Source organism: Rana temporaria, chromosome 6 (assembly GCF_905171775.1).
Source record: "Rana temporaria chromosome 6, aRanTem1.1, whole genome shotgun sequence".
Taxonomy (NCBI): domain Eukaryota; kingdom Metazoa; phylum Chordata; class Amphibia; order Anura; family Ranidae; genus Rana; species Rana temporaria.
The window spans coordinates 66033586-66057918 of record NC_053494.1 but is presented as its reverse complement, the minus strand read 5'-3'; the positions used below and the strand labels follow the sequence as shown (position 1 = coordinate 66057918).

At 44.9% G+C, this 24333-nt stretch overlaps 1 protein-coding gene across 3 annotated transcripts in view; it reads left to right on the top strand.

The window, feature by feature from the left end:
* Positions 1 to 24333, top strand: part of LOC120943551 (multidrug resistance-associated protein 1-like) — a 650821-nt gene that overhangs the window by 570289 nt on the left and 56199 nt on the right. For all 3 annotated transcript variants that reach the window (XM_040356917.1, XM_040356914.1, XM_040356915.1), the window contains 2 exons: positions 8186 to 8287; positions 18796 to 18942. In XM_040356917.1, the coding sequence (XP_040212851.1) occupies positions 8186 to 8287; positions 18796 to 18942 (249 nt within the window). The remainder of the gene's footprint in view (positions 1 to 8185; positions 8288 to 18795; positions 18943 to 24333) is intronic.

Here is a 24333-nt window from a genome sequence, read left to right as displayed (position 1 = left end):
CCAGGTGGTCCCTGGATCTGAAGGACCGACCGGTCAGGATCCAGTCTGACAACGCCACGGCCATGGCGTACGTCAACCCTCAGGGGGGCACACGGAATATAGCTGCAGCGTCGGAGGTCGCGTACATCCTTCGGTGGGCCGAAAGGTCCGTTCCGGCTCTGTCGGCCGTGTACATTCCGGGGGTTTTCTGGATTGGCAGGTCGACTACCTGAGTCGCCAAAAGCCGGACCAGGGTAAATGGTCACTTTACCCAGAGGTTTTCACAGCCTGTGCCAAAGGTGGGGCACTACAGACGTGGACCTTCTAGCGTCCCGTCTCTATCGGAAGGTGCCACGGTTCGTGCCCAGGTCGAAGGACCCGTGGGCGGACGCGTCAGTGGCGCCTTGGGGTCGCCTTGGGGTCCCTATGGCCTAGTTTACGCCTTCCCTCCTCTGTAGCTTCTTCCTCGCCTGCTGCACGGAGTGGAAGCCGTAGGGATTCCAACAATCCTGTTCGCTCCAGGGTGGCCGCACCGCTCCTGGTGCGCGGACCTGGTGCGTCTGGTGGCAGACGCCCCCTGGCGTCTACACCTGAGAGAAGATCTTCTGTCGCAGGGTACGATCTTTCATCCTGTTTTACAGTCGCTGGCTTTAACGGCGTGGCTGTTGTGAGCCAGGTGTTGTAGGACCGGGGCCTGTCAGGCTCAGTGGTTTCTACCGTGCTGTGTGCCCGGAAGTCTACTACACGTAGGATTTACCATCGTACGTGGAAGACCTGTGTCTCTATGTAAAGAGATGAACTGGCACCCCCGTGCATACGTGGTGTCTAGGATTCTGCTGTTTTTTTACAGCGGGGAGTGGATCAGGATCTCGCCTTGAGTGCGGTTATGGGTCAGATTTCAGCTCTGGCTGTTTTACTTTCAGCGACCATTGCTAGCGCACCCCTTGGTGCGCTCGCTTGTGCAGGGGGTCCGGCATGTGGCCCCTCCTGTGCGCCCTCCATTGCTCCCATGGGACTTGGATTTGGTCCTCTCGGTGCTTCAAGATGCTCCCTTTTGAGGACGTTCGGAAGTTCCCTTTGTTGACTCTGTCACAAAAGGTGTTTTTTTCTGGATTACATAGATCAGACGGGTGTCTGAACTGGCGGCCTTGTCCCGCAAGGCTCCCTACTTAGTCATCCATGATGATGAGGTGGTGCTGCGACCGCAGCCTTCTTTTCTCCCAAAGGTCGTTTCGGCCTTTCACGTTAATGTGGACATTGTTCTTCCATCCTTATGTCCTCAGCCGAAGAACCCGAAGGAGGCCACTTTACATTCCCTGGATGTGGTTCGGGCTCTTCGTGTGTATTTATCTGCTACGGCTCTGTTCCGGAAGTCTGACTCACTGTTTGGGTCAGTGTCGGGTCCTGAAAAGAGTGTGACGGTCTCATCGGCCACCATTTCTAGGTGGATCCGTCAGGTTGTGCTTCAGGCCTATGCCCTAAAGGGGCGGGCGCCTCCCTTTCAGGTTGCGGCGCTTTCGACCAGGGCGATCGGTGCCTCTTGGGCTTTCCGACATCAAGCCTCTGTGTTACAGGTGTGTAGGGCGGCGACCTGGTCATCAGTTCGCGCTTTTCAAAGTTTTACAAGGAAGACGTGAGTGCATCTTCTGATGCCTCCTTCGGCCGCAAGGTATTACAGGCGGCAGTTTAAGGTTGGAGTTCCTCCATTGAGTAACTCCGGTTTTTGTTTGGGGTGTAAGCTTGATTGCTCTGTTGTTTTTCCCACCCCTCGAAATTTTTGATACTGCTTGGGGACGTCCCTAAGGTCAAAGGCTGCTGTGTCCATCCATGAATGGAAGAGAAAATAGGATTTTTGTACTCACCGTAAAATCCATTTTTCTGAGTTCATGGACGGACACAGCACCCACCCCTCTGTTTGTACTGCTTGTTACGAACTGAGGCTGCTAGAGCAGGGTGTGGGTTATACCCGGGGGGCCCCCTGGGAGGAGCTGCACTGAGGAATGTGTTGTTAACACTTAAAGTGCTTTTTTCTGCCTAAACTCTCCTAAAGGAAGCGGATATAACCCTAAGGTCAAAGGCTGCTGTGTCCGTCCATGAACTCTGAGAAATGGATTTTACGGTGAGTACAAAAATCCTATTTTTCATTGAATTGATTATTTTCCATTGTTCTTGGATTTTGATTACTTTAATTTCATTGTAAGACAAATATTTAATTTATAAGGTACCAAAAATGCATTGACCATGTATGTTTGGGGTCAAACTATGATAAAGCAGTGGTTCAATATATAGGTGTTGCTTTGGACTAGGTGTAAAATGTGCTTTGTTTTGGGTATCTGACTTCCAATAAAGGATGACTACTTCTTAAAATAGGGGTTGGATTGCCTCACAATGGGGATACACAGAGCTTTTTTTCTCAGAAAATAGGTGCAGGAACTCAACCACGACCTGTTCAGATTTCACAAACAGTAGAAGGGTCTTAAAGGTGCATTAAATACCAGAATTGCATTACATACAGAGTGCAGTGTTCAGGGGGTTACAAAGCTGTCTCTTCTAAACACAGAAACCAGACTTCTGTGTTTACAAGTGATTGTGGTGAGCAGGCACCAAAGTGTCTGAGCCAGAGGTGGTGGAACTGAGTTCCCCCAAGTTCCCCCTGAAAAAAAGCCCTGGGGATACATATACATTACAGTTATAAATAGAGAGAGGAAAAGGGTCCAACACCCAAATACACGCATTCTCTCTGAACCTCTCATACCAAGGGCCCTTTTTGTCCAGAGTTGAAATTGCAGTCAGTGAAGAAATCTTAAAAGGTCAAAAGTGTATTCCTGTCCCAGGCTTACAGTTGACTTCTCGATCACCACATCCACTGTCCACATGATCTCTCAGCCCAGGAGGTAAGCTGTAATTTAAGCCAGATCTGGGCAGTAAACCCCTGCAGGGGTCCTGGTATTCAGAATGTCCATTCTGTCCCTCCCCTTTCAGTAACCCATACTGTCCAGGTTTAGGGGCAGGGGGCCTACTAGTCAAGTGTTAACAAACTCCTGCATTTATCTAGCCCTCTTTGATGTTGGCTAGATGTGTTGTTTTTTTTGTTTGTTTGTGGCTTTTGCCTGTGATCTGCTGTGTTCAGTCACAATGCAGTTAATGGATTTGTGCAAAGAAGTACCAGTGCATCCTCCAAGAACAATACGGGAGCCGTATATGTGTAGTTGCCAGTCTGCAGTAGGTTTAAGGGATTTTGACACCTGATAGGATTTGTGAATGCTGTGAAAAAGCTTTCTAAACACTCAACCTAAATGTTCGGAAAATGTAGGCAGATGACAAGTATTTGATAGAACTGGAGTCATTTCTCAGTGTCACTTTGGTAGTGCATTGAAGTCTGGTAATGAAATAGAAGTGTTATTTATCTTACATTGTTCTGTTTTATACCAACAAACTACAGTAATCATGTTAACAAGGACCTACAAGAATAGCAAATACTCCTGCGCTTGAGAGGTTGCTGTGTGAATGTGTGTCTCCACTGGTACAGCCACCACAAAGGCTGTGCTGCCACTCACAACAGGTCGGGGAAACCCAGAAAGACTCTAAAATGTAAGAAAACAAAGGGCACACCAGCCAAGCGCATTACTTTTGCGACAATTTATTATTTAAAAATGTAAACATTATACTCACAATTAGAAGGCATGTGTCAAGCAAAATATAAAATCCACTAGTTGCTCCACTCAGAAACATCCGCTAATGGTATTAGTCATGGAATAAAAGGGTAAACAAAGCTGAAGCGTTTCGAGGGGTGGCTCCTCTATTTCAGTGCTGGGTTTGAATTGCAGGTAGCCGGTCTTTATATAATGAGTATGTTCAAACAAAGTCCCATGTGACCTTTAATTTAGGCCCCTCCCTTGAATGGGCGGGCTGGCGGCAATCAAGTAAGAAGGGTAGGTGAATAAGTACAAACGTATACATTTCCTACAATTAAGACCATGCATCATAAAAACAAATTTGTATAAAAGTGGCACGTGTTTAATATCAGACCATCAAATATCGATTCATTGTGTATCATGCTGCAAACAGAGATTTATATGTCAATGTAGATATGTGAGAATGGGTACTCACCATCCCAAAGGGATCAATCCACTGGGTTATGAAGTGGTCCAGAGTGACTGACTAGTGAGGGTGGGGCCAGGCTAATGTTGTCTCATGCAGAGGCAGAAGGGGCATTAACAATTTTACAGAGTAAAAGAGAAAAATTGCGCATACCATATGTGAAAATTAAAAATAAAAGCTGCGTCTCAAAAATGTTATACAACACCAAAAATACAAACTAAAAGGAAGGAGTCGCGCTATACAGGGAGTGCAGAATTATTAGGCAAATGAGTATTTTGACCACATCATCCTCTTTATGCATGTTGTCTTACTCCAAGCTGTATAGGCTCGAAAGCCTACTACCAATTAAGCATATTAGGTGATGTGCATCTCTGTAATGAGAAGGGGTGCATAATTATTAGTCAACTTCCTTTCCTTTGGCAAAATGGGTCAAAAGAAGGACTTGACAGGCTCAGAAAAGTCAAAAATAGTGAGATATCTTGCAGGGGGATGCAGCACTCTTAAAATTGCAAAGCTTCTGAAGCGTGATCATCGAACAATCAAGCATTTCATTCAAAATAGTCAACAGGGTCGCAAAAAGCGTGTGGAAGAACCAAGGCGCAAAATAACTGCCCATGAACTGAGAAAAGTCAAGCGTGCAGCTGCCAAGATGCCACTTGCCACCAGTTTGGCCATATTTCAGAGCTGCAACATCACTGGAGTGCCCAAAAGCACAAGGTGTGCAATACTCAGAGACATGGCCAAGGTAAGAAAGGCTGAAAGACGACCACCACTGAACAAGACACACAAGCTGAAACGTCAAGACTGGGCCAAGAAATATCTCAAGACTGATTTTTCTATGGTTTTATGGACTGATGAAATGAGAGTGAGTCTTGATGGGCCAGATGGATGGGCCCGTGGCTGGATTGGTAAAGGGCAGAGAGCTCCAGTCCGACTCAGACGCCAGCAAGGTGGAGGTGGAGTACTGGTTTGGGCTGGTATCATCAAAGATGAGCTTGTGGGGCCTTTTCGGGTTGAGGATGGAGTCAAGCTCAACTCCCAGTCCTACTGCCAGTTTCTGGAAGACACCTTCTTCAAGCAGTGGTACAGGAAGAAGTCTGCATCCTTCAAGAAAAACATGATTTGCATGCAGGACAATGCTCCATCACACGCGTCCAAGTACTCCACAGCGTGGCTGGCAAGAAAGGGTATAAAAGAAGAAAATCTAATGACATGGCCTCCTTGTTCACCTGATCTGAACCCCATTGAGAACCTGTGGTCCATCATCAAATGTGAGATTTACAGTGTCTGGGAGGCTGTGGTTGCTGCTGCACGCAATGTTGATGGTGAACAGATCAAAACACTGACAGAATCCATGGATGGCAGGCTTTTGAGTGTCCTTGCAAAGAAAGGTGGCTATATTTGTGAATGTTGAGATGTTATATTGGTTTCACTGGTAAAAATAAATAATTGAAATGGGTATATATTTTTTTTTTGTTAAGTTGCCTAATAATTATGCACAGTAATAGTCACCTGCACACACAGATATCCCCCTAAAATAGCTAAAACTAAAAACAAACTAAAAACTACTTCCAAAAATATTCAGCTTTGATATTAATGAGTTTTTTGGGTTCATTGAGAACATGGTTGTTGTTCAATAATAAAATTAATCCTCAAAAATACAACTTGCCTAATAATTCTGCACTCCCTGTATATCACAAAACAAATTGCTTATTATCCACTGAATGACATGGACACAATACAGGTGAATATCTAATCCGCATACATAAACTGTCAAAGATATACGCACAAAGTATGTAAATTGAGAAAGTGAAAAATAATAAACATAGTCCATTAGTAGACACAGATCAAGATAGTAAGTCCAAAGTGCAAAGCAGATCCACACACGATGTGATTGATGACGAACAAAGGCCTCCACCAACAGTAAACACTGACCCTTACCAGAGCCAAAGATCTCAAAGAGATCAGACACAGCATGAATAAGGTGGCATCCACCATCCGCAATGAAAGTGTAGTAGTAACCTCCGTCCAGTGCAGTCAATCAGTGCCTGGTTCATACAGCGGGTATCTCCTGCTGTGTCACGGAGCTTGCATCTGAATCATGATTAGGGATCACACCTGTGTCTGTGCAATCTACAGGGGTGACTCCTCACTCCTCATCATCCCACAGGAGGAGCCGGTGTAGGAGGCGGGAGCTCCATGACACAGCAGGAGATACCCGCTGTATGAACCAGGCACTGATTGACTGCATTGGACGGAGGTTAATTGTACAGAGTGCCTTCTAAAATGTGACATCTGGCTCTTGGAATGCAAGTTGGCCGAAACCCGGAAGTGTGGCCACGTTGTGCCTTCCAGATGCTGGCCATGGGACACACAGACGTCACTTCCGGTGACGCAGGAATGTGTAATTTCTAGTCAGAGGCTGGAAGCCTGAATGGTGGCCGCGGTGAGCCGCAGACGTCACTTCTAGCCTCCTGCGGAGCATGGGGGCATCCGGAAGTTGTTGGAACCTGGTGTCACTGCTAAAACTGACCTGACTATGTGCTTCTTTTAGCAGTGACACCAGGTTCCAGCAGCTTTAGGAGGCCAGCAGTGACGTCTGCGGCTCACCACGGCCACTATTCCGGCTTCCAGACTCTGTTGACCGGATATTACACATTCCCGCGTCACCAGAAGTGATGTCTGCGTGTTGCAGGGCCAGCATCTGGTTTTAATTGTAGGAAATGTACCCATGTTTGAACTTATTCACCTTCCCTTCTGACTTAATTGCCACAAGCCAGCCCATTCAAGGAAGGGTCCTAAATTAAAGGTTGCATGGGACTTTGATCATACGCGTCATATAAAGACCAGCTACCTGCACTCCAAACCCAGCTTTGAATAAGAGCGGACACCCCTTGAAATGTGTCAGCTTTGTTTGGACTTTTATTCCATGACTAATACAGTGGATCTTGCTGAGTGGAGCATCTGGTGGATTTTATATTTTGCGTGGCAATATGCCTTCCAATTGTGGATATAATGTACACATTTTTAAATAATAAACTGTCGCAAAAGTAATGCGCTAGTCTGGTGCACCCTCTGTTTTTTTCATTAATAAGGACCTATGCCTGATTTAGTTTTTGTTTTTGTTTGGGTTTTTTAAACCAAGGTTTGTGTAACAAAGGTCATAAGAATAATACCATTCATATTAGTACAATGCAATGAAAATAATAAAATGCGAAAAAGCAGTTATAACTGTTTTTCTCATGAAGTATATAGAACCAAATGTAAGGAGTATTCCTTAGTGTAACATTTCAGTTATCATAAAAATGTTGTGATGTTATTCTAGCTATCATCAATAACCAACGTATATAATCAAGATAGGAGAATATAAAATGTAATATTTAATTATAGTGAAAATAGAAGAAGGTAGCGTTTGCTCGATATAGCGGGTCAAAATAACCTAAAATAGTTAGGAGAAATTAATGAACTATTCCAGGGCCAAAGGGCTCTTTTCCAGTGCGCTCCGTGGCCGTCTTTTGAGCCATGTGAACCGACTCTATTGAGAGCCGGTCACAGTCTCCTGTCATGCGAAATGAATGTTGGAAAAATTTGCATCAATGTGAACCTAGCCTCAAAATTTGTAATGTTGTAGAAGCCATTGTCCCATATGATGGAAATTTACATCTCAGAAAAGTAGCAGTGGAATTTTTTAATACTTATTATCTTCTATCTGCTCTATTTTCAATGTTGATTACTGACATGGTTATTTCAGTTTTCTGTGGCTTGCAGCCAAAGCGAACCACATGATTTGCTTCTTGTATCTCGTGAAGACCCAGTTAGATTCCCACCTTAATATTCTCAGTAACTACTTCAGCAAATGTTACAATGTTACACTTAAAAGATGGATTCTTCATTATGTAAATTTGATAAATAATTTTGGAGCCAAGTTGCAAGTAAATGGAACCAGGACAGGTTGCAGCCTGCGGCAGGGATGTTTTTTGCCATTGTTGTCTTTTATAGCTATAGTAGCCTAGCTTACATTTCAAAAGGTGGGGATAAAAGCTGTATTAACGCGTGGATTCTAGTTAGTTCTGCTTTGTAGTCTACTTGTATTTTTTTGTTATAGGTGACAACATACCTGAACTGGCTGGTAAGGATGTCATCAGAACTGGAGACCAATATAGTGGCAGTAGAGCGAGTGAAAGAATACTCCGATCTGGAGCAAGAGGTACAATGCAAACATTCAAAGAGTTATGCTAATCTCTGTAATAGTGGTCTTGGAGCAGCTTTGGACAATACAGTGCCTTGAAGAAGTATTCAAAATGTTTCACTTTTTGTCATGTTACAACCAAAAAAGTTAATGTATTTTATTGGGAGTTTATGTCATAGACCAACACAATGTGGCCTATAATTGTGAAGTCGAAGGAAAATTATAAATGGTTTTCCACAAATTTTTCAAATAAATATCTGAAAAGTGTGGCATGCATTTGTATTTAGCCCCCTTTACTCTGATACCCCTAACTAAAATCTAGTGCCTTCAGAAGTCATTTAATTATTAAATAAAGTCCACCTGTGTGTAATTTAATCTCGGTATAAATACAGCTGTTCTGTGAAGCCCTCAGAGATTTATTGGAGAACCTTAGTAAACAAACAGTATCATGAAGGCCAAGGAACAAATCAGACAGGTCCGGGATAAAGTTGTGGAATAGTTTAAAGCAGGGTTAGGTTATAAAAAAAAATCCCAAGCTTTGAACATCTCATGGAGCACTGTTCAATCCATCATCCGAAAATGGAAAGAGTATGGCACAACTGCAAACCTTCCAAGACATGGCCGTCCACCTAAACTGAAGGCCGGGCAAGGAGAGCATTAATCAGAGAAGCAGCCAAGAGGCCCATGGTAACTCTGGAGGAGCTGCAGAGATCCAGAGCTCAGGTGGGAAAATCTGTCCACAGGACAACTGTTAGTTGTGCACTCCACAAACCTAGCCTTTATGGAAAAGTGGCAAGAAGAAAGCCATTATTGAAAGAAAGCCATAAGTGGTCAACAAGGAGATGAACTGCACATATGGTGGTCCTGCCCCCGCTTAGTTAGATTCTGGTCAAGGGTCTTTGGCCTATTATCTTCCCTATTTCATGTCCCCTTCCGTAAGGACACCAGATATGCATTACTCCATTGCCCAATCCCAGGCCTTATTTCTCACCAGCAGAAGTTAGCTACATACCTATTTATCGCTGCCAAGCGGACAATAGCGAGGGCCTGGAAAAAACCTTCTGTTCCATTCCCAGAGGTCAAGAATACCCTGACGACTCTTATGATCCATGAAAAGATGTCTAGCGTCCTCCATGACTCTCATGCTAAATTTCTTAAGGTATGGGCCCCCGTGGTGGTCCTATACACTCCCTAGTTTGCACCCGTCTAGTCTGGGGCTCTAAATTAAATTTGTTCTTATTTCCAGCCTGAGGCTTCATTATTTCTCTCTGTGTTTCTAAGCTTTTGCTCACTGTTCTGCCTTTTACTTCCTCTTTCTTCCTTTGTTGTGCAAGGTTTTTTTTTTGTTTTTTGTTTGTTTTATTTTTATTATATATTTTCTTTTTTTTTGTTTTCTTTTCTCCCCCATTTTGCGGATAACTCCGCCCCCTCACCCTTTTTCCTGCCTTGGCCCCTGGGCCTTTTGGCTCAGGCATATCGCACTGCCCCCCAGCCCCGGCTGGGGAGACGGTGGTACTTTGTAATTAGTTCCTTTAATAGTATGTTTCCTACTATGTGCTTTATGTATACTTTTGCTTTATGTCCGTATCCCCTGTGTGGGAATTTGTCGATTGTTTTTCCTCTTTTATATATTTTAATAAAAAAATATTGTACCAGAAAGAAAGCCATAAGAAGTCCCGTTTGCAGTTTGCGAGAAGCTATGTGAGGGACACAGCAAACACGTGGAGGAAGGTGCTCTGGTCAGATGAGACAAAAATGTTACTATTTGGCCTAAAAGCAAAACTCTGTGTGGCAGAAAACTAACACTGCACATCACCCTGAACACACCATCCCCATCATGAAACACGGTGGTGGCAGCATCATGTTGTGGGGATGCTTTTCTTTAGCAGTTACAGGAAAACTGGTCAGAGTTGATGATATGATGGATGGAGCCAAATACAGGGCAATCTTGGAAGAAAACCTGTTCGAGTCTGCAAAAGACTTGAGACTGGGGCAGAGATTCACCTTACAGGACAACAACCCTAATTATACAGCCAGAGCTGCAATGCAATGGTTTAGATCAGTGGTTCTCAACCTGGGGGTCCGGACCCCCTCAGGGGTCAAATGACTATTTTCCAGGGGTCACCGACTCCTGGGCTGTTTCTGAAGCCCACACCGCTCTCCTAGCCTTTTTGGAGCCACCCAGCAGGGCTGTCCCTGGAGCCTGCCGCCTCTTCACAGCCACCCACTCAGTTCACGGCATTGCTGGGGGGCAGAAACTAGAGGTCAGCTGACTGGTAAAGAATGAAGTGGGAGGGGCTGGAGGAGACCCTATCTCTTAATTTCGGCATAGGTGTCACTGCTGCGAGACACCACAAAGTCAGAGACACAGTGAGTAACACTACCTGTGATTATAGTTGCCATTAAACAACAAGAAAGACGATTAGAGAGAGTGATGCGGGGGGGGGGGATTAGAATAGAGCGAAAAAAGAGAAAGAAAGGAGAACAAAGAGAAAAAGTGGTACATCTTAAAATGTAGCATAATGGGATTTAATACCGTAAAAGTATAAGGGACTCAGGGAGCGCTAAATGTCCATGGGTTAGGGGTGCAAATTACCTGTCTTGCCTTGGGTGCCGACAACCCACGTCAAAAAATAATTTTACTGTTGGGGGTCCCCACAACTTGGGAAATTTTATCAAGGGGTCACGGCACTAGAAGGTTGAGAATCACTGGTTTAGATCAAAGCATATTCATGTGTTAAAATGGCCCAGTCAAAATCCAGACCTAAATCGAATTGAGAATCTGTGACTTGAAAAAGACTTGGAAATATCTGTTCAGACGCTCTCCATCCAATCTGACAGAGCTTGAGCTATTTTGCAAACAAGGGGAAAACATTTCACTCTCTAGGTGTGCAAAGCTGGTAGAGACATACTTAAAAAGACTTGCAGCTGTAATTGCAGCATTATCATTTTCCTTCCACTTCACAATTATGTGCCACTTTGTGTTGGTCTATCACATAAAATCCCAATAAATTAAATTTACGTTTATGGTTGTAACAAGATGAAATGTGGAAAATTTCAAGGGGGGTGAATACTTTTTTAGAGCATTGTGCAATAGTGGCCACCTGTACAGACACAATTCCAGTGCTCTCTGACAACCAGCATGGTCAAAGATGAGTACATTCATGAAGTGGGGTGGATAGAAATGTAGAAGTATAGGCGGAAGCTGCTAGCGCCTCTCAACTCTTTGGAGTAAAAATAGCAAAATAACCTATTCAATTGATGTTCTGCATACTGCATATATGTATACAGTATCTCACAAAAGTGAGTACACCCCTCACATTTGTGTAAATATTTTATTATCTTTTATGTGACAACACTGAAGAAATTACACTTTGCTACAATGTAAAGTAGTGAGTGTACAGCTTGTATAAAAGTGTAAATTTGCTGTTCCCTCAAAATCACTCAACACAGTCATTAATGTCTAAACCGCTGGCAACAAGTAAGTACACCCCTATATGAAAATTTCCAAATTGGGCCCAATTAGCCATTTTCCTTCCCCGGTGTCATGTGACTTGTTGGTGTTACAAGGTCTCAGGTGTGAATGGGGAGCAGGTGTGTTAAATCTGGTGTTATCGCTCTCACTCTATCATACTGGTCATTGGAAGTTCAACATGGCACCTCATGGCAAAGAACTCTGATGATCTGACTATTAGAAGATTGCAAAGACCCTTAAGCTGAGCTGCAGCATGGTGACCAAGACAATACAGCAGTTTAACAGGACAGGTTCCACTCAGAACAGGCCTCGCCATGCACGAGTGCAGGTGCTCAGCATCAAATCCAAAGGTTGTCTTTGGGAAATAGACGTATGAGTGCTGCCAACATTGCTTCAGAGGTTGAAGGGGTGGGGGGTCAGCCTGTTAGTGCTCAGACCATATGCTGCACACTGCATCAAATTGGTCTGCATGGTTTTTGTCCCAGAAGGAAGCCTCTTCTAAAGATGATGCACAAGAAAGCCTGCAAAAACAGTTTGCTGAAGACAAGCAGACTAAGGACATGGATTACTGGAACCATGCCCTGTGGTTTGAGACCAAGATGAACTTATTTTGGTTCAGATGGTGTCAAGCTTGTCTTGCCTACAGTCAAACATGATGGTGGGAGTGTCATGGTCTGGGGCTGTATGAGTGCTGCCGGCACTGGGGAGCTACAGTTCATTAAGGCAATCATGAATGCCAACATGTACTGTGACATACTGAAGCAGAGCATGATCCCCTCCCTTCGGAGACTGAGCCGCAGGGCAGTATTCCAGTATAACAACCCCAAACACGCCTCCAAGACCGCCACTACCTTGCTAATGAAGCTGAAGGTAATGGTGATGGACTGGCCAAACATGTCTCCAGACCTAAGCCCTATTGAGCATCTGTGTGGCATGCTCAAACGAAAGGTGGAGGAGCACAAGGTCTCTAACATCCACCAGGTCCATGATGTTGTCATGGAGGAGTGGAAGAGGATTCCACTGGCAACCTGTGAAGCTCTGGTGAACTCAATGTCTAAGAGGGTTAAGGCACTGCTGGAAAATAATGTTGGCCACACAAAATATTGACACTTTGTGCCCAATTTGGACATTTTCAATTGGGGGTGTACTCACTTTTGTTTCCAGCGGTTTAAAATTAATGACTGTGTTGAGTTATTTTGAGGGCACAGCAAATTTACGCTGTTATACAAGCTGTACACTCACTACTTTACATTGTAGCAAAGTGTAATTTCTTCAGTGTTGTCACATGAAAAGATATAATTCAATACTTACAAAAAATGCAAGGGTGGGTATACTCACTTTTGTGAAATACTGTATATAAAAATGCAGATTGTTGAGCGAAAAATAAAAAAATGCTCTAGTGACAAAATGGTTAATAATGTGTTGAATACAATGCAGCATTAATTTGTGTTTTTAATATCTGCCTAGAGATTAGATGTAACATTTTTATTACAAAGCAACCCTTTTAATTACTTTTCAGGCTCCAGTAAACCCCTTCTAAAAATCATAATTTCTCTGATGCTTATAGATGGGCACCGCTCTTCTGATTCTTGACCATTGTTTTTTTTTTTTACCACCATCTATAGGAGACTTCCAGTCCTAGTGGGTATGAAACTCAACTCACCTCTGCTATAAACAAGCCAGGTTTTTCTGTCTAGTGCTTAAGGAGTAGCTGCTGAAGAAAAGGTGCTAGTGGCCACCCTGATTTCCTCACTGCGAGAGACATTAAAAATTGAGGACCACTCTGGGGCTGACGATTAATGTGGCCCCCTTTGGTATGCATAAACCGGCTAGGGTTGCTTATTTTGATAGCTTTATTTACAAGGATAGAGAATGTCAACCAGACAGAATCGGTGTTGAAAAATGGCAGGCAGATAATCTCAGTCCCCCGAACAATGGATCAGAAGGAATGGTCCCTACATTGTGACATGTTCCATCTTATCTGCCTGTGCTGGGGGAAGTTACTGGCCTTGTCTCTTGTATGCCACCATGGTGCAGCTGGTCACAAATGCTCCATGGCGATTGCCTTTTTTGGACGACCTCCTGTCCCAGGTCTGGTTTACTACCCTGCTTTACTGTCTCTGGCTTGGACGGCGGGGCTATTGAAGCCAGATTTTTGAGGAAGAGGGGATTGTCAGGTTTGGTGATCCCTATAACAGCCCTCAAATTTTCACTCGCCTGGCCGCATTTAGCTAGTGAAAATTTGGTGGGGGCGAGTGGAGAGGGGGCACTGAGAGCAGATGAGTGACACTGTGCTCTCCAGCTTCCTAAATGATAGGAGTGACGCTGCCGTCACTCCTATCACACAGTGCAGGCTCCGATGACTTGTGGAGGGAGGATTTTGCTCCACCTCCCTCCAGCTTTGTGATTGGCAGTTTCAGGCTCTGGCTGCTTGTTGTGTGGGCGGGATGGGGATGCAGCAATCTTCTGAGATCCCGCCCACCTGCCTGAATCATCAGCCTGCTGACCCGCCCACTCGCCCGCCCATCTGCCTGAACTGCCTACCCATCCACCTCCCTGCACTCCTGAAAGAGATGTGAACTTATCAGGAACGAGTGTGTGCTGAGGTAAGCTCAGCTAACTGCTTGTTTGATTGCTCATTCTCCCTGTCCAGCACCATTAGGGCAATGGCACTTGAACAGGCTGAAATTGAGGAAGGGGTTAGCATTACCAATGCAGGTGGGGGATGTGGGAGGGAGGTCAGTGGTAGTGAAAGTTTACCCCCCCCCCCCCCCCTTGCATTGGTCTCTATGGCAGTGAAATTTTAACCCACCACCCCCTTCTGCATTTGTGGTAATGTCAGTGAAAGTTAACCCCCTCCCCCCACATTGGGGGTCATGGGAGGGGTTACATTTCAATGCCACCAACATAGGAGAGGGGGACATTAAAGTGGTGTTCTGCCCAAAAAAAATATTAAAACCAGCAGCGACACATACTGCAGCTGCTGGCTTTTAATAGAACACTTACCTGTCCTGGAGTCCGGTGCTACACGCCGGGAACCCTACTGCGCATGCTCTACTCCCCTCTCCTACTGGCCCGGCGACAGGGGGATGAGGAGGGACCCCAAGCTGTGACATCATTACCCGGGCTGAAGCTCCCAAAAGTGGGAAAGGATATTTCTGAAAGACAGGCATCCTGTCCCCCCTCCCCCCGAAAGGTACCAATTGTGGCACCGGAGGGGGGAGGAATCAGACGAGTGGAAGTTCCACTTTTGAGTGGAACTCCGCTTTAATACTGCCACCTGTGCTAGCAGTTATTAAAGCGGTTGTAAACCCACATATGCATTTTTTTTTTTTTTTTACACCTGCAAGGCAAAATACATAATGAGCTAGTATGCGGTGCATACTAGCTCATTATGAAATACTTACCTCGGAACGAGGAGAAGAGAACTTACCTGGTCCACGCCGAGCAAGATGTCATCTTGACTCGGCGTGTCTTCCGGGTATCGCCGCTCCAGCGCTGTGATTGGCTGGAGCGGCAATGTCGTCACTCCCGCGCATGCGCGCGGGAGACTTCAATTCGGCAAGGTCCGGCGGCTGCCGGTCCTCTAGCCGAGGATCCCTGCTGCCCATGCGCCGCTGCAGTCAGGGAATGCGAGGGGAATATCTCTTAAACCGTACAGGTTTAGGAGATATTCTCTATACCTACAGGTAAGACTTATTACAGGCTTACCTGTAGGTAAAAGTAAAAAAAAAGGCTTTACAACCACTTTAATGCGTCCACTGACTTCAATGCTGAGAGTTACTAATGCGTCCTCTAATGCCAGTGTTGGGGTTATTATGATGTCCACTGACATCAATGCTAGGGGTTATTTATGCGTCCTCTGATACCTGTGTTGGGGGTTATTATGGCGTCTGGTACCAGTGCTGGGGTTTTTTAATGCATCCACTGACAACAATGCTGGGGGTAATTACCACAGCCTCTGATACCCGTTTTTGAGGTTATTATTACTGGCACCAATGCTGGTAGGTATTATAGCGTCCACTGACACCAATGCTGGGGGTTATAATTGCACTGTAATTTAATTTGAGGTTTAGGGGCAGAATTAGGGGTGAGACGGGGTAGGGTGGCGAGTAACTCTTAAGGCCTGGCTAGTAACTCAGGACTTGAAATTTTGAGCCCTGCCTATAATGTTGAAGGCACACTGGTCTACCTCTTGCAAAATAGAGTCACACCTAGAAGGCTTATATTGCCTGGTGCAAGGATCTGGGTGTCCATCCATGTTCCATTTTGGTGGATAGGGTTTTGGCCTTTCTTCAACGGGGCATTGCACATCAGCTTGCCTTAAGTACCATTAATGGAAAATGTCCGCCCCTGCGTTTTTTTATCAACTTCCCTTGGCCATGCATCCCTTGATTCGCACTTTTATCTTCTGTTTTTTTTTTTTTTTTTTATGTGGCACCTCCTGTGTGTTTCTTGTTGCGGCCGCGGGTCCTGAACTTTGTTCTTTGGGCCCTCAGGGAAGCCCCCCCTTTGGAAGTGTTAACAGTTTTAACCACATCAGCCCCGGACCATATTGCTGGTCAATGACCGGGCCACTTTTTGCGATTCAGCACTGTCGCTTTAACTGACAATTGCGTGGTCGTGCGCCGTGGCTCCCAAACAAAATTGGGGTCCTTTTTTTCCCACAAATACAGCTTTCTTTTGGTGGTATTTGATCACCTCTGCGGTTTTTAGTTTTTGCGCTGTAAACAAAAATAGAGCTACAGTTTTGAAAAAAAAATTATATTTTTTACTTTTTGCTATAATAAAAATCCCCCAAAAATATATAAAAAAAACTTTTTTTTTCCTCAGTTTAGGCCGATACATATTCTTCTACAAAATTTTCGTTAAAAATCGCAATAAGCGTTTATTGATTGGTTTGTGCAAAAGTTATAGCGTTTACAAAATAGGGGATAGTTTTATGGCATTTTTATTAATATTTTTTTTTTTTTACTAGTAATGGCGGCGATCAGCGATTTTTATCGGTACTGCGACATTATGGAGGACACTTCGGACACTTTTGACACATTTTTGGGACCATTGGCATTTTTATAGCGATCAGTGCTATAAAAATGCATTGATTACTATTAAAATGCCACTGGCAGTGAAGGGGTTAACACTAGGGGGCTAGGAAGGGATTAATCATGTTCCCTGGGTGTGTGTTCTAACTGAAGAGGGGTGGGACTGACATGGGGAAATTACAAATCGCTGTTCATACATTGTATGAACAGACGATAGGTAATTTCCCCCCCTGACAGGACCAGGACCAGGAGCTGTGTAATTACACACACAGCTCCGGGTTCTCGCTCTGTAACGAGCGATGGCAGGGGGCCCGGCGGTGATCGCACCCGCCAAGCACGCGTGTCGGGATCAGGGGCGGCGCGCATGCGCCCCTAGTGGCTGCTTCGCAAGGTGACATAGTTCTACGTGACCTCGCGCAGGGGAGCCGACCTGCCGCTGTATAACTGCGGCGGCTGGTCGGCAAGTAGTTAATATCACTTGATATAGGGTCAGGCTCCTCCCTTCCCAATTGCAGCTGGCTCCACCAGGGTGATTAGTGCCTCCTGAGCGTTCCGACCTAAGGCGTCTGTGTCTCAGGTATACAAGTTAATGTGTCTGCATCTTCGATGTTTGTTTTGGTTGCAAGGTTTTGCAGGCCGCTGTTTATAATCCCTTGTTTTTGGTTTGCCCATTCCTCCTTGAGACACTGCTTTGGGATGTCCCAATTGAAACAGAAGAGCTTTGTCCATCAATGAACGTAAGAGAAAGCTCAATTTTTGTTTCTCGCCCTACAATCCTATTCTTTGAGTTTGACAGACACAGCACCCACCCCTTTTTTTGGAGTTTATACTTCCGACACTGCTTTGTGACTAATTGGCTTGCCTATAGCAGAGAGTGGGTATATACCAGCTATGACTGCCCATAGGCTGTGCTGTGTTCTTTTTCTTCTTAGTATCCACTCCTGTAGGTGGTGCTATAAACCCTATGATCAAGAATCAGAAGGAGCTTTGTCGGTCAATGAACTCAGAGAAAGGGATTTTACGGTGAGAAACAAAACCCTGTTATCTACAGTTTCAAAACATTAGCTTGATTAGTATGTTTTAGTTGTAATAATCACAAAGCAATGTGGCATATCTGACACCGAAAGGAGGTCATTATTAACAGATACTTGCTGTGGGCAACAAAATTATTTAGGTTATCATGTAATACTATTTTTATTTTTAAAAATGGAAGGTCAGAAAAATTGACTGAGGGAATGCTTGGATGATTATCCCAATGGTCTCTGATGTCTGCTGGCAATTCACACCTTATGTGTATCTAAGGACATGGCGTGGGCCTTTTTTTTTCCCTTGGTTAAGAATTTCTACCCAAAAATGCAGTTAAACCTCAAAATAAGGGGCATTTTTCATTGTAATTTTTGATCATTCCTTCTCTGTAATGTAGAATTTGTGATGTATTACCAGCTAACAAAGTGTCCATTAGTATTGAGACAATTAGATTCTACACAATGAGCAGTTCTTGAAGGATATACTTAAACTGTAACAAGCACATGAATTTGAAGATTACTACCTATTATTTGTAGTGGAAATTCAAGCAAAACTATAAGATCTTAGATCAATGAAAGTTGCCCAGCAATAGCACTAATTCTACAGCACTAAAAACAGGGGTGCACCTGCCCACGCACCAAAAAACACTGAGCTAAAAATCTTTGCTTTTATTCAAATCAAAAGTATTGATGCTGTATATTTTTCTGTAAATTACAAATTTATGTGAGAGACAGAATGAGTATGTCACAGATTATATCCACCATATGGCTCCTATAACTCGTCTATGTATATCTACATCTATGCTATCAGCAAGTGTGTGCATAATAAAGGACAAGTGTGTCCCCTGTTCACTAGTAAAGAGCTTTGGCTCTATTTTGCAGGGCACAGCGGGCGCTAAAAGGCTTTGCCGCCTGCATGAAGCCCAGCTTACCAACAGTGTGTATGTGTACTATGTTTTTTTTTTTTCTTGGATATTTATTTAGGCTCCATGGACTCTTCTGGAGACTAAACCAGAAAGCAGCTGGCCTCATGAAGGAAAGATCGAGTTTCAAAATTTCTGCTTGCGTTACCGTGAAGATTTAGACCTGGCATTGAAGAACATTAATGCTACTGTCCTAGGTGGGGAAAAGGTAAGTGGATGAGAATTAATAACCAGTTATGATTTCCTCCTACTTTTTATACAAAAAAACAAAAACTTTCTTTTTACAGAGCCATTGTTTGCAGAGAAATTGTGAACTGTTAACATCAGTTTGTGCAGTCTTGGCAATTGCAGGGGTTTGAGACAATTTAGAGCACCAAGAAGTGCTCACAAAAAAGTCACCTTTTTATTTATGTGGATTAACCAACAGACAAATTCAGTGTGGAACTTATTGTTAGAATGATTCCTTGAACACTAGTTACGTGTTTTCGTGGAAATCGCATGCAGGCTGAAAGCATTTGTTTACAATTCAAATTCTTCAGCCTGCAGATGGAATTGTGGGTCACTTGCTGTGCACAGAGGAATAACTGAAAAATAGCCAAAATTCAATGTTAACATTTTTAATATTCTTAGCTTATAATTTAAAGCTGAATTCCAGGTATAATCTTTATTGCATACTCATATTGGCCCAGCTTGGAGCACTAACCAGTGTAAGTATTGTGAGATTGGGGGATCAGACTCCAAGGGTAGATGCGTTTTTTCAGTGAGACGCCAATCCAATACTGAGTTTTTAAGGGCTGGTAGCCCACTTTTATTTAAAAGTAAAGTTCAAAGAAAACGAAAGTAGCCCTCGCAGGGGGTTTTCATCATTCCTGTATCTTGGAAATACATCAATAATTCAGCCTCCCGGCTTTCACATTTGCCATCCGGCTGTTCAGGCCTTAAACTTAGGCCCCACGTTCTGCTCCTCAGAACTACCAGCTTCTTAGCAATAAGCACACGTCTAGCTTACGTCCTGCTGCAGCTAAGCACACACCTAGCTTACGTCCTGCTGCAGCTAAGCACACACCTAGCTTATCTCTTGCTGCTCCAACAGTAATCACCTCTGCCTCCTGCAGAGATGCATCCACTCTGTCTTCTCTCACAGAGCTTTTGGCAGTCACCTGACTCCTTAGCACAGACCTCCTGTCTGTCGGGGTTCTGCCCTGAATGCTGCTCAGATCAGCCTTTAAAAACCCAAAACACAGCTGACCAATTAACATGTGTTTCTTTACAGAATCTGGCGTAAAATAGCCATTTCTCACCCAGCACAGGGTCCTATCCTCACATATCCTCTCCTCCTGTTTCGAACCGGAGGGAGGAACACATAGACCTCCCACCACCAATGGGACACCTCCAGGCCAGCCATAGGCTGCGTAGGCCCATTTTTTTCGGGTATGTTGCCAACACTTCACCGTGGCGCCCTTGTGCCAAATATCAGCAGCAGGAGCCCTAACCTGCCCAACCTTTTCTCTAAAGGGGCACTCCACCCACATCTTCTTCCGGGTGTGCTTCCACCAGCGCTTCTTCCTGAACCGTGGGCTCCCACTAATCTCTCTACCCCTTCTATCTGCTGGCCTCAAGATCCTTCTTTTTCCCCCCACGGACCTACTCTCCTGGGACTGTTGGGGACCTACTTCCACGGGGTCTGTCAACTCAACATTAACCAACAACATTTGTTTCTCAGGTTCACCAACCCCCACGTGGTTACCTTTGGCAACCAAACCATCTGAGATCAACACCACACCTTTCTGTGTAACCTCACTTGCACAAAGGGTTACTCAACTCAACATTGTCATTGGGACCTCTTGTCCCCTTGTTTGCTAGGACAGTATCTATGGAGGGACCACCTACAGGCAAGCAGTTAATTCCTATGGGACAGTCCCGCAGTTTCACAACGCCCCCTGTTGTCCAACACTCCGATAGCAATTGTCCTACCAACGCACATTTTTCCATACCACTCTCTTTAACCACTTCTGTGTCCATTGGTACCTCAACCAATAGCTCAGAATTGTCTGACAGTGCTCTACTGTGCTTCTCACACACGTTTTCGTTAGTTACCACTACTGTTATTTCCTGTCAATGTGTCTCCGGGTACCTCAAACTGCACCTCTTTGCGAGAGATGGACTGAATTCCCACTACTGCCACGTCCATTCCGAGCCCTTCCTTTACATGAGGTCTAGAGGGTGAGACCGTACGCGCGCCATGTACCAACCACTGCTCAGCCGTACCTCGGACCGCACCAGTAGGAATGCACCCCATCTGTCACGATGCAGAAAACCCTGATCTCCAGCCAACGGTTGTCGTTAAAATGCCTCTCGTTAAATGTCAAGGGCCTCAACCTCCCAGAAAAAATGTCGCAGGTCTTAGCAGCTCTGACCAAACACAAAGCCCACTTTCTCATGCTGCAGGAAACACACTTTCGTTCAGATGCCATCCCTAAATTAGGTAACCATGTGTACAAATGTGCATTGCACTCCACAAACCCGGACTCCAAAACAAAAGGAGTGTCAATCCTCATCTCCAAACACGCTGATTTCCAAATTTCAGACACAATGGTGGACTCCGAGGGTAGGTACATATTTGTTAAAGGTAGATACGCCTCCAAACCGGTCACGCTAGCGAACATATACTGCCCAAACGAGCACCAAACGTCTTTTTTCAGGAAAGTGTCTGACCTTCTCTCCACATTTCGCGAGGGGATTGTGTTACTAGGAGGGGACTTTAATGTCCCCCTCAACCCAACTATAGACACTTCCACTGGTACGACGGCTCTTTCCTACCGAGCCCTCCGCCAAATCGAACTCCAGTTGCAAAACCTGACGCTCCATGACACATGGCGCACCATGTTCCCCACAGATAAAGACTATACTTTCTTTTCCCCCCCGCATAACAAATACTCAAGAATCGATTATTTCTTCCTTTCTCAAACAGACCTTTCACTTCTCACGAGGGCCACCATAGAGCCAATGTTTCTGTCAGACCACCACCCCATTACATTGACACTCGTTTTTTCAGAATCAAACAAAACGACTAAGACCTGGAGACTGAACCCCTCTGTAACGGACCTATGCATGCTGCCGGGACATCGATAATCTTCATGCAGGGAGGACTACAAGGAACTGCATGGCTTGTCACAATTGGATGTACCACATTGTATTCTGAGCTCAAAGGGTTAATTGGACAAAGGTCTCTTTCACTGCTGAATGCTAATGTTCCCTTTGCATAGCTAATGAGAACTCTCTTTTGTGTAGGTAACAGCCTCCTGTGAGGTGTATGCTGATGGGGATTATGTGTGAGTGATAATTGTTTTAAAGGTTAATTGAATTCTATTGTAAGTTTAGGAGCCAAAACGGCTAGCGATTGATTGGCTCAAGTGAATGTCATTATTTTAAAGTATGTGTATTGAAGCCCCCCTGGGTGGGGGGGGGGGGAGTGTCATTTGTTTCTGTACAGTTTGTAACCAGATATAAGGAAGAAAAATGTGGCATTAAAAGTCAGTCTGCTTGACTCTGCAAATGTAGCCCGTCTCGTTTCTTGGAAGGGCGTTCGATGGGATATACTGGCGGTACCTGCATATCATAACTTGTCAGCAAAAAGGACGTCTCCAACGGCTGAGACCCTCTCACTGTATGGGTAGCCGTTACACCCTCCTTGTTGAAAGACCCCGAAAACCTTAGGCAGATACGTGCACAAATCCAACGATACTTCGGAGAAAACTCCACCCCAGACGTGACACCCACTACACTGTGGGAAGCACACAAGTGCGTTGTGAGGGGGACTTTGATTGCCCTGTCGACAGCGACTAAAAAAAGACATCAAGAATGGATCAAGACACTCATTGCTACGATTAACCGCCTTGAAGCTGCCCATAAACAATCGGCCTTACAAGCCACATTACAAGACCTCCTGCTTGCGCGTTCCACCCTGCTGGACGAATTTGGCAAACGTACCAGAAGACAATACGTCCTCGGTCAAAAAATCTTTTACGGGCATGGGAATAAGAGCGGGAGACTGCTGGCGCGTACGATACAGGCTTCCAAAGCTTCTTCGGTAGTCCATCATATCCGGGACAAATACGGTACTATGTTCTCTAAAAATGGGGACATAGCCAAGCAATTCGAGAAATTTTACTCGAAACTCTATAATTTGACGCAGGAAGGGGGGGGACCAACCGACGCGCTCACACGTTCTGCCCAAATAAAAGAGTTTCTTGCTCGATACTGCCCCAAACCCATCTCCTCGAAACAGGCGGAGGCCATGGAGAGCCCTCTCTCCATGGAAGAACTTCAATTGGCAATTAAACAAATGAAGGTGGGGAAAAGCCCGGGCCCTGATGGTCTCCCCTTAGTTTATTATAAATGCTTTCAGGACGACCTTGCCCCTCAGATGCTACGGACGTTTAATTCATTCGCAAATCCCCACGCTTCATTAGGAAGAATGCTAGAAGCCCATATAGCTGTTATCCCGAAAGATGGTAAGGACCCTTCACTAGTTTCGAATTACAGGCCAATATCCCTGCTTAATGTGGATATCAAACTCTATTCCAAAATCCTAGCAAACAGATTGTTGTCACTGGTTCCGGGCCTTATTCTACCTGATCAAGTAGGTTTTGTCCCTGGCAGGGAAGCCAGGGACAACACCATCCACACCCTAAATTTACACCACTGGCTCACCTCGTCGGGCACCAAGGGGTTTCTACTCTCCCTTGACGCCGAGAAGGCGTTCGACAGGGTGGCCTGGGATTACATGCGGGAGGTGTTGAGGAGCATTGGCCTCCTTCCCCGCATGTTTGCGCATATTGACGCTTTGTATACCAATCCCTCAGCCAGGGTGAAGGCTAATGGCCTCCTGTCGGACGCCTTCTCTATTAGCAACGGCACATGTCAGGGCTGCCCGCTGTCCCCCTTGATCTTTGTCCTGACATTAGAGCCCCTACTGAACAGAATACGTGACAATACTGACATCAAGGGCATCCCTTTTGAACGTAGAGAATTTAAAGTTGCAGCCTTCGCCGACGACATACTGTTATCCTTGCAAGCCCCCCGAATCTCTTTACCTAACCTACTGAAAGACATAAACCACTTCGGGACATTGTCCAATCTTAAAATTAATTATGCGAAGTCCCATGCGCTCGATGTAACACTGTCCCCTCAAAACGTCTCTCACTGTCAGGATTCTTTCCCCTTTCAGTGGAAAGCTGAGGCCATTACCTACTTGGGTATCCAAATCACTAGGAAATTAATGGATCTATATAGCAAAAGTTTCCTTTCCTTCCTCACTAAAATTCAATCAGACCTAAAAAAGATTGGGCCACACTAAACATATCTTGGTTCGGACGCTCAGCGCTCATTAAAATGGTTGTCCTACCTCGCCTTATCCCAATCCACCTACCCCCCTCCTTTTTTGCGATGTACAAAAAGGCCTGCACAGCCTGCACGCATTAAATATTCGCGCCTGACCTGTGCTAAAACGATGGGCGGAATTGGTCTCCCTGACCTGTATAAATATTACCTAGCCTGCCATCTAACCAGAGTAGTCGACTGGAAAACTCAAACAAAG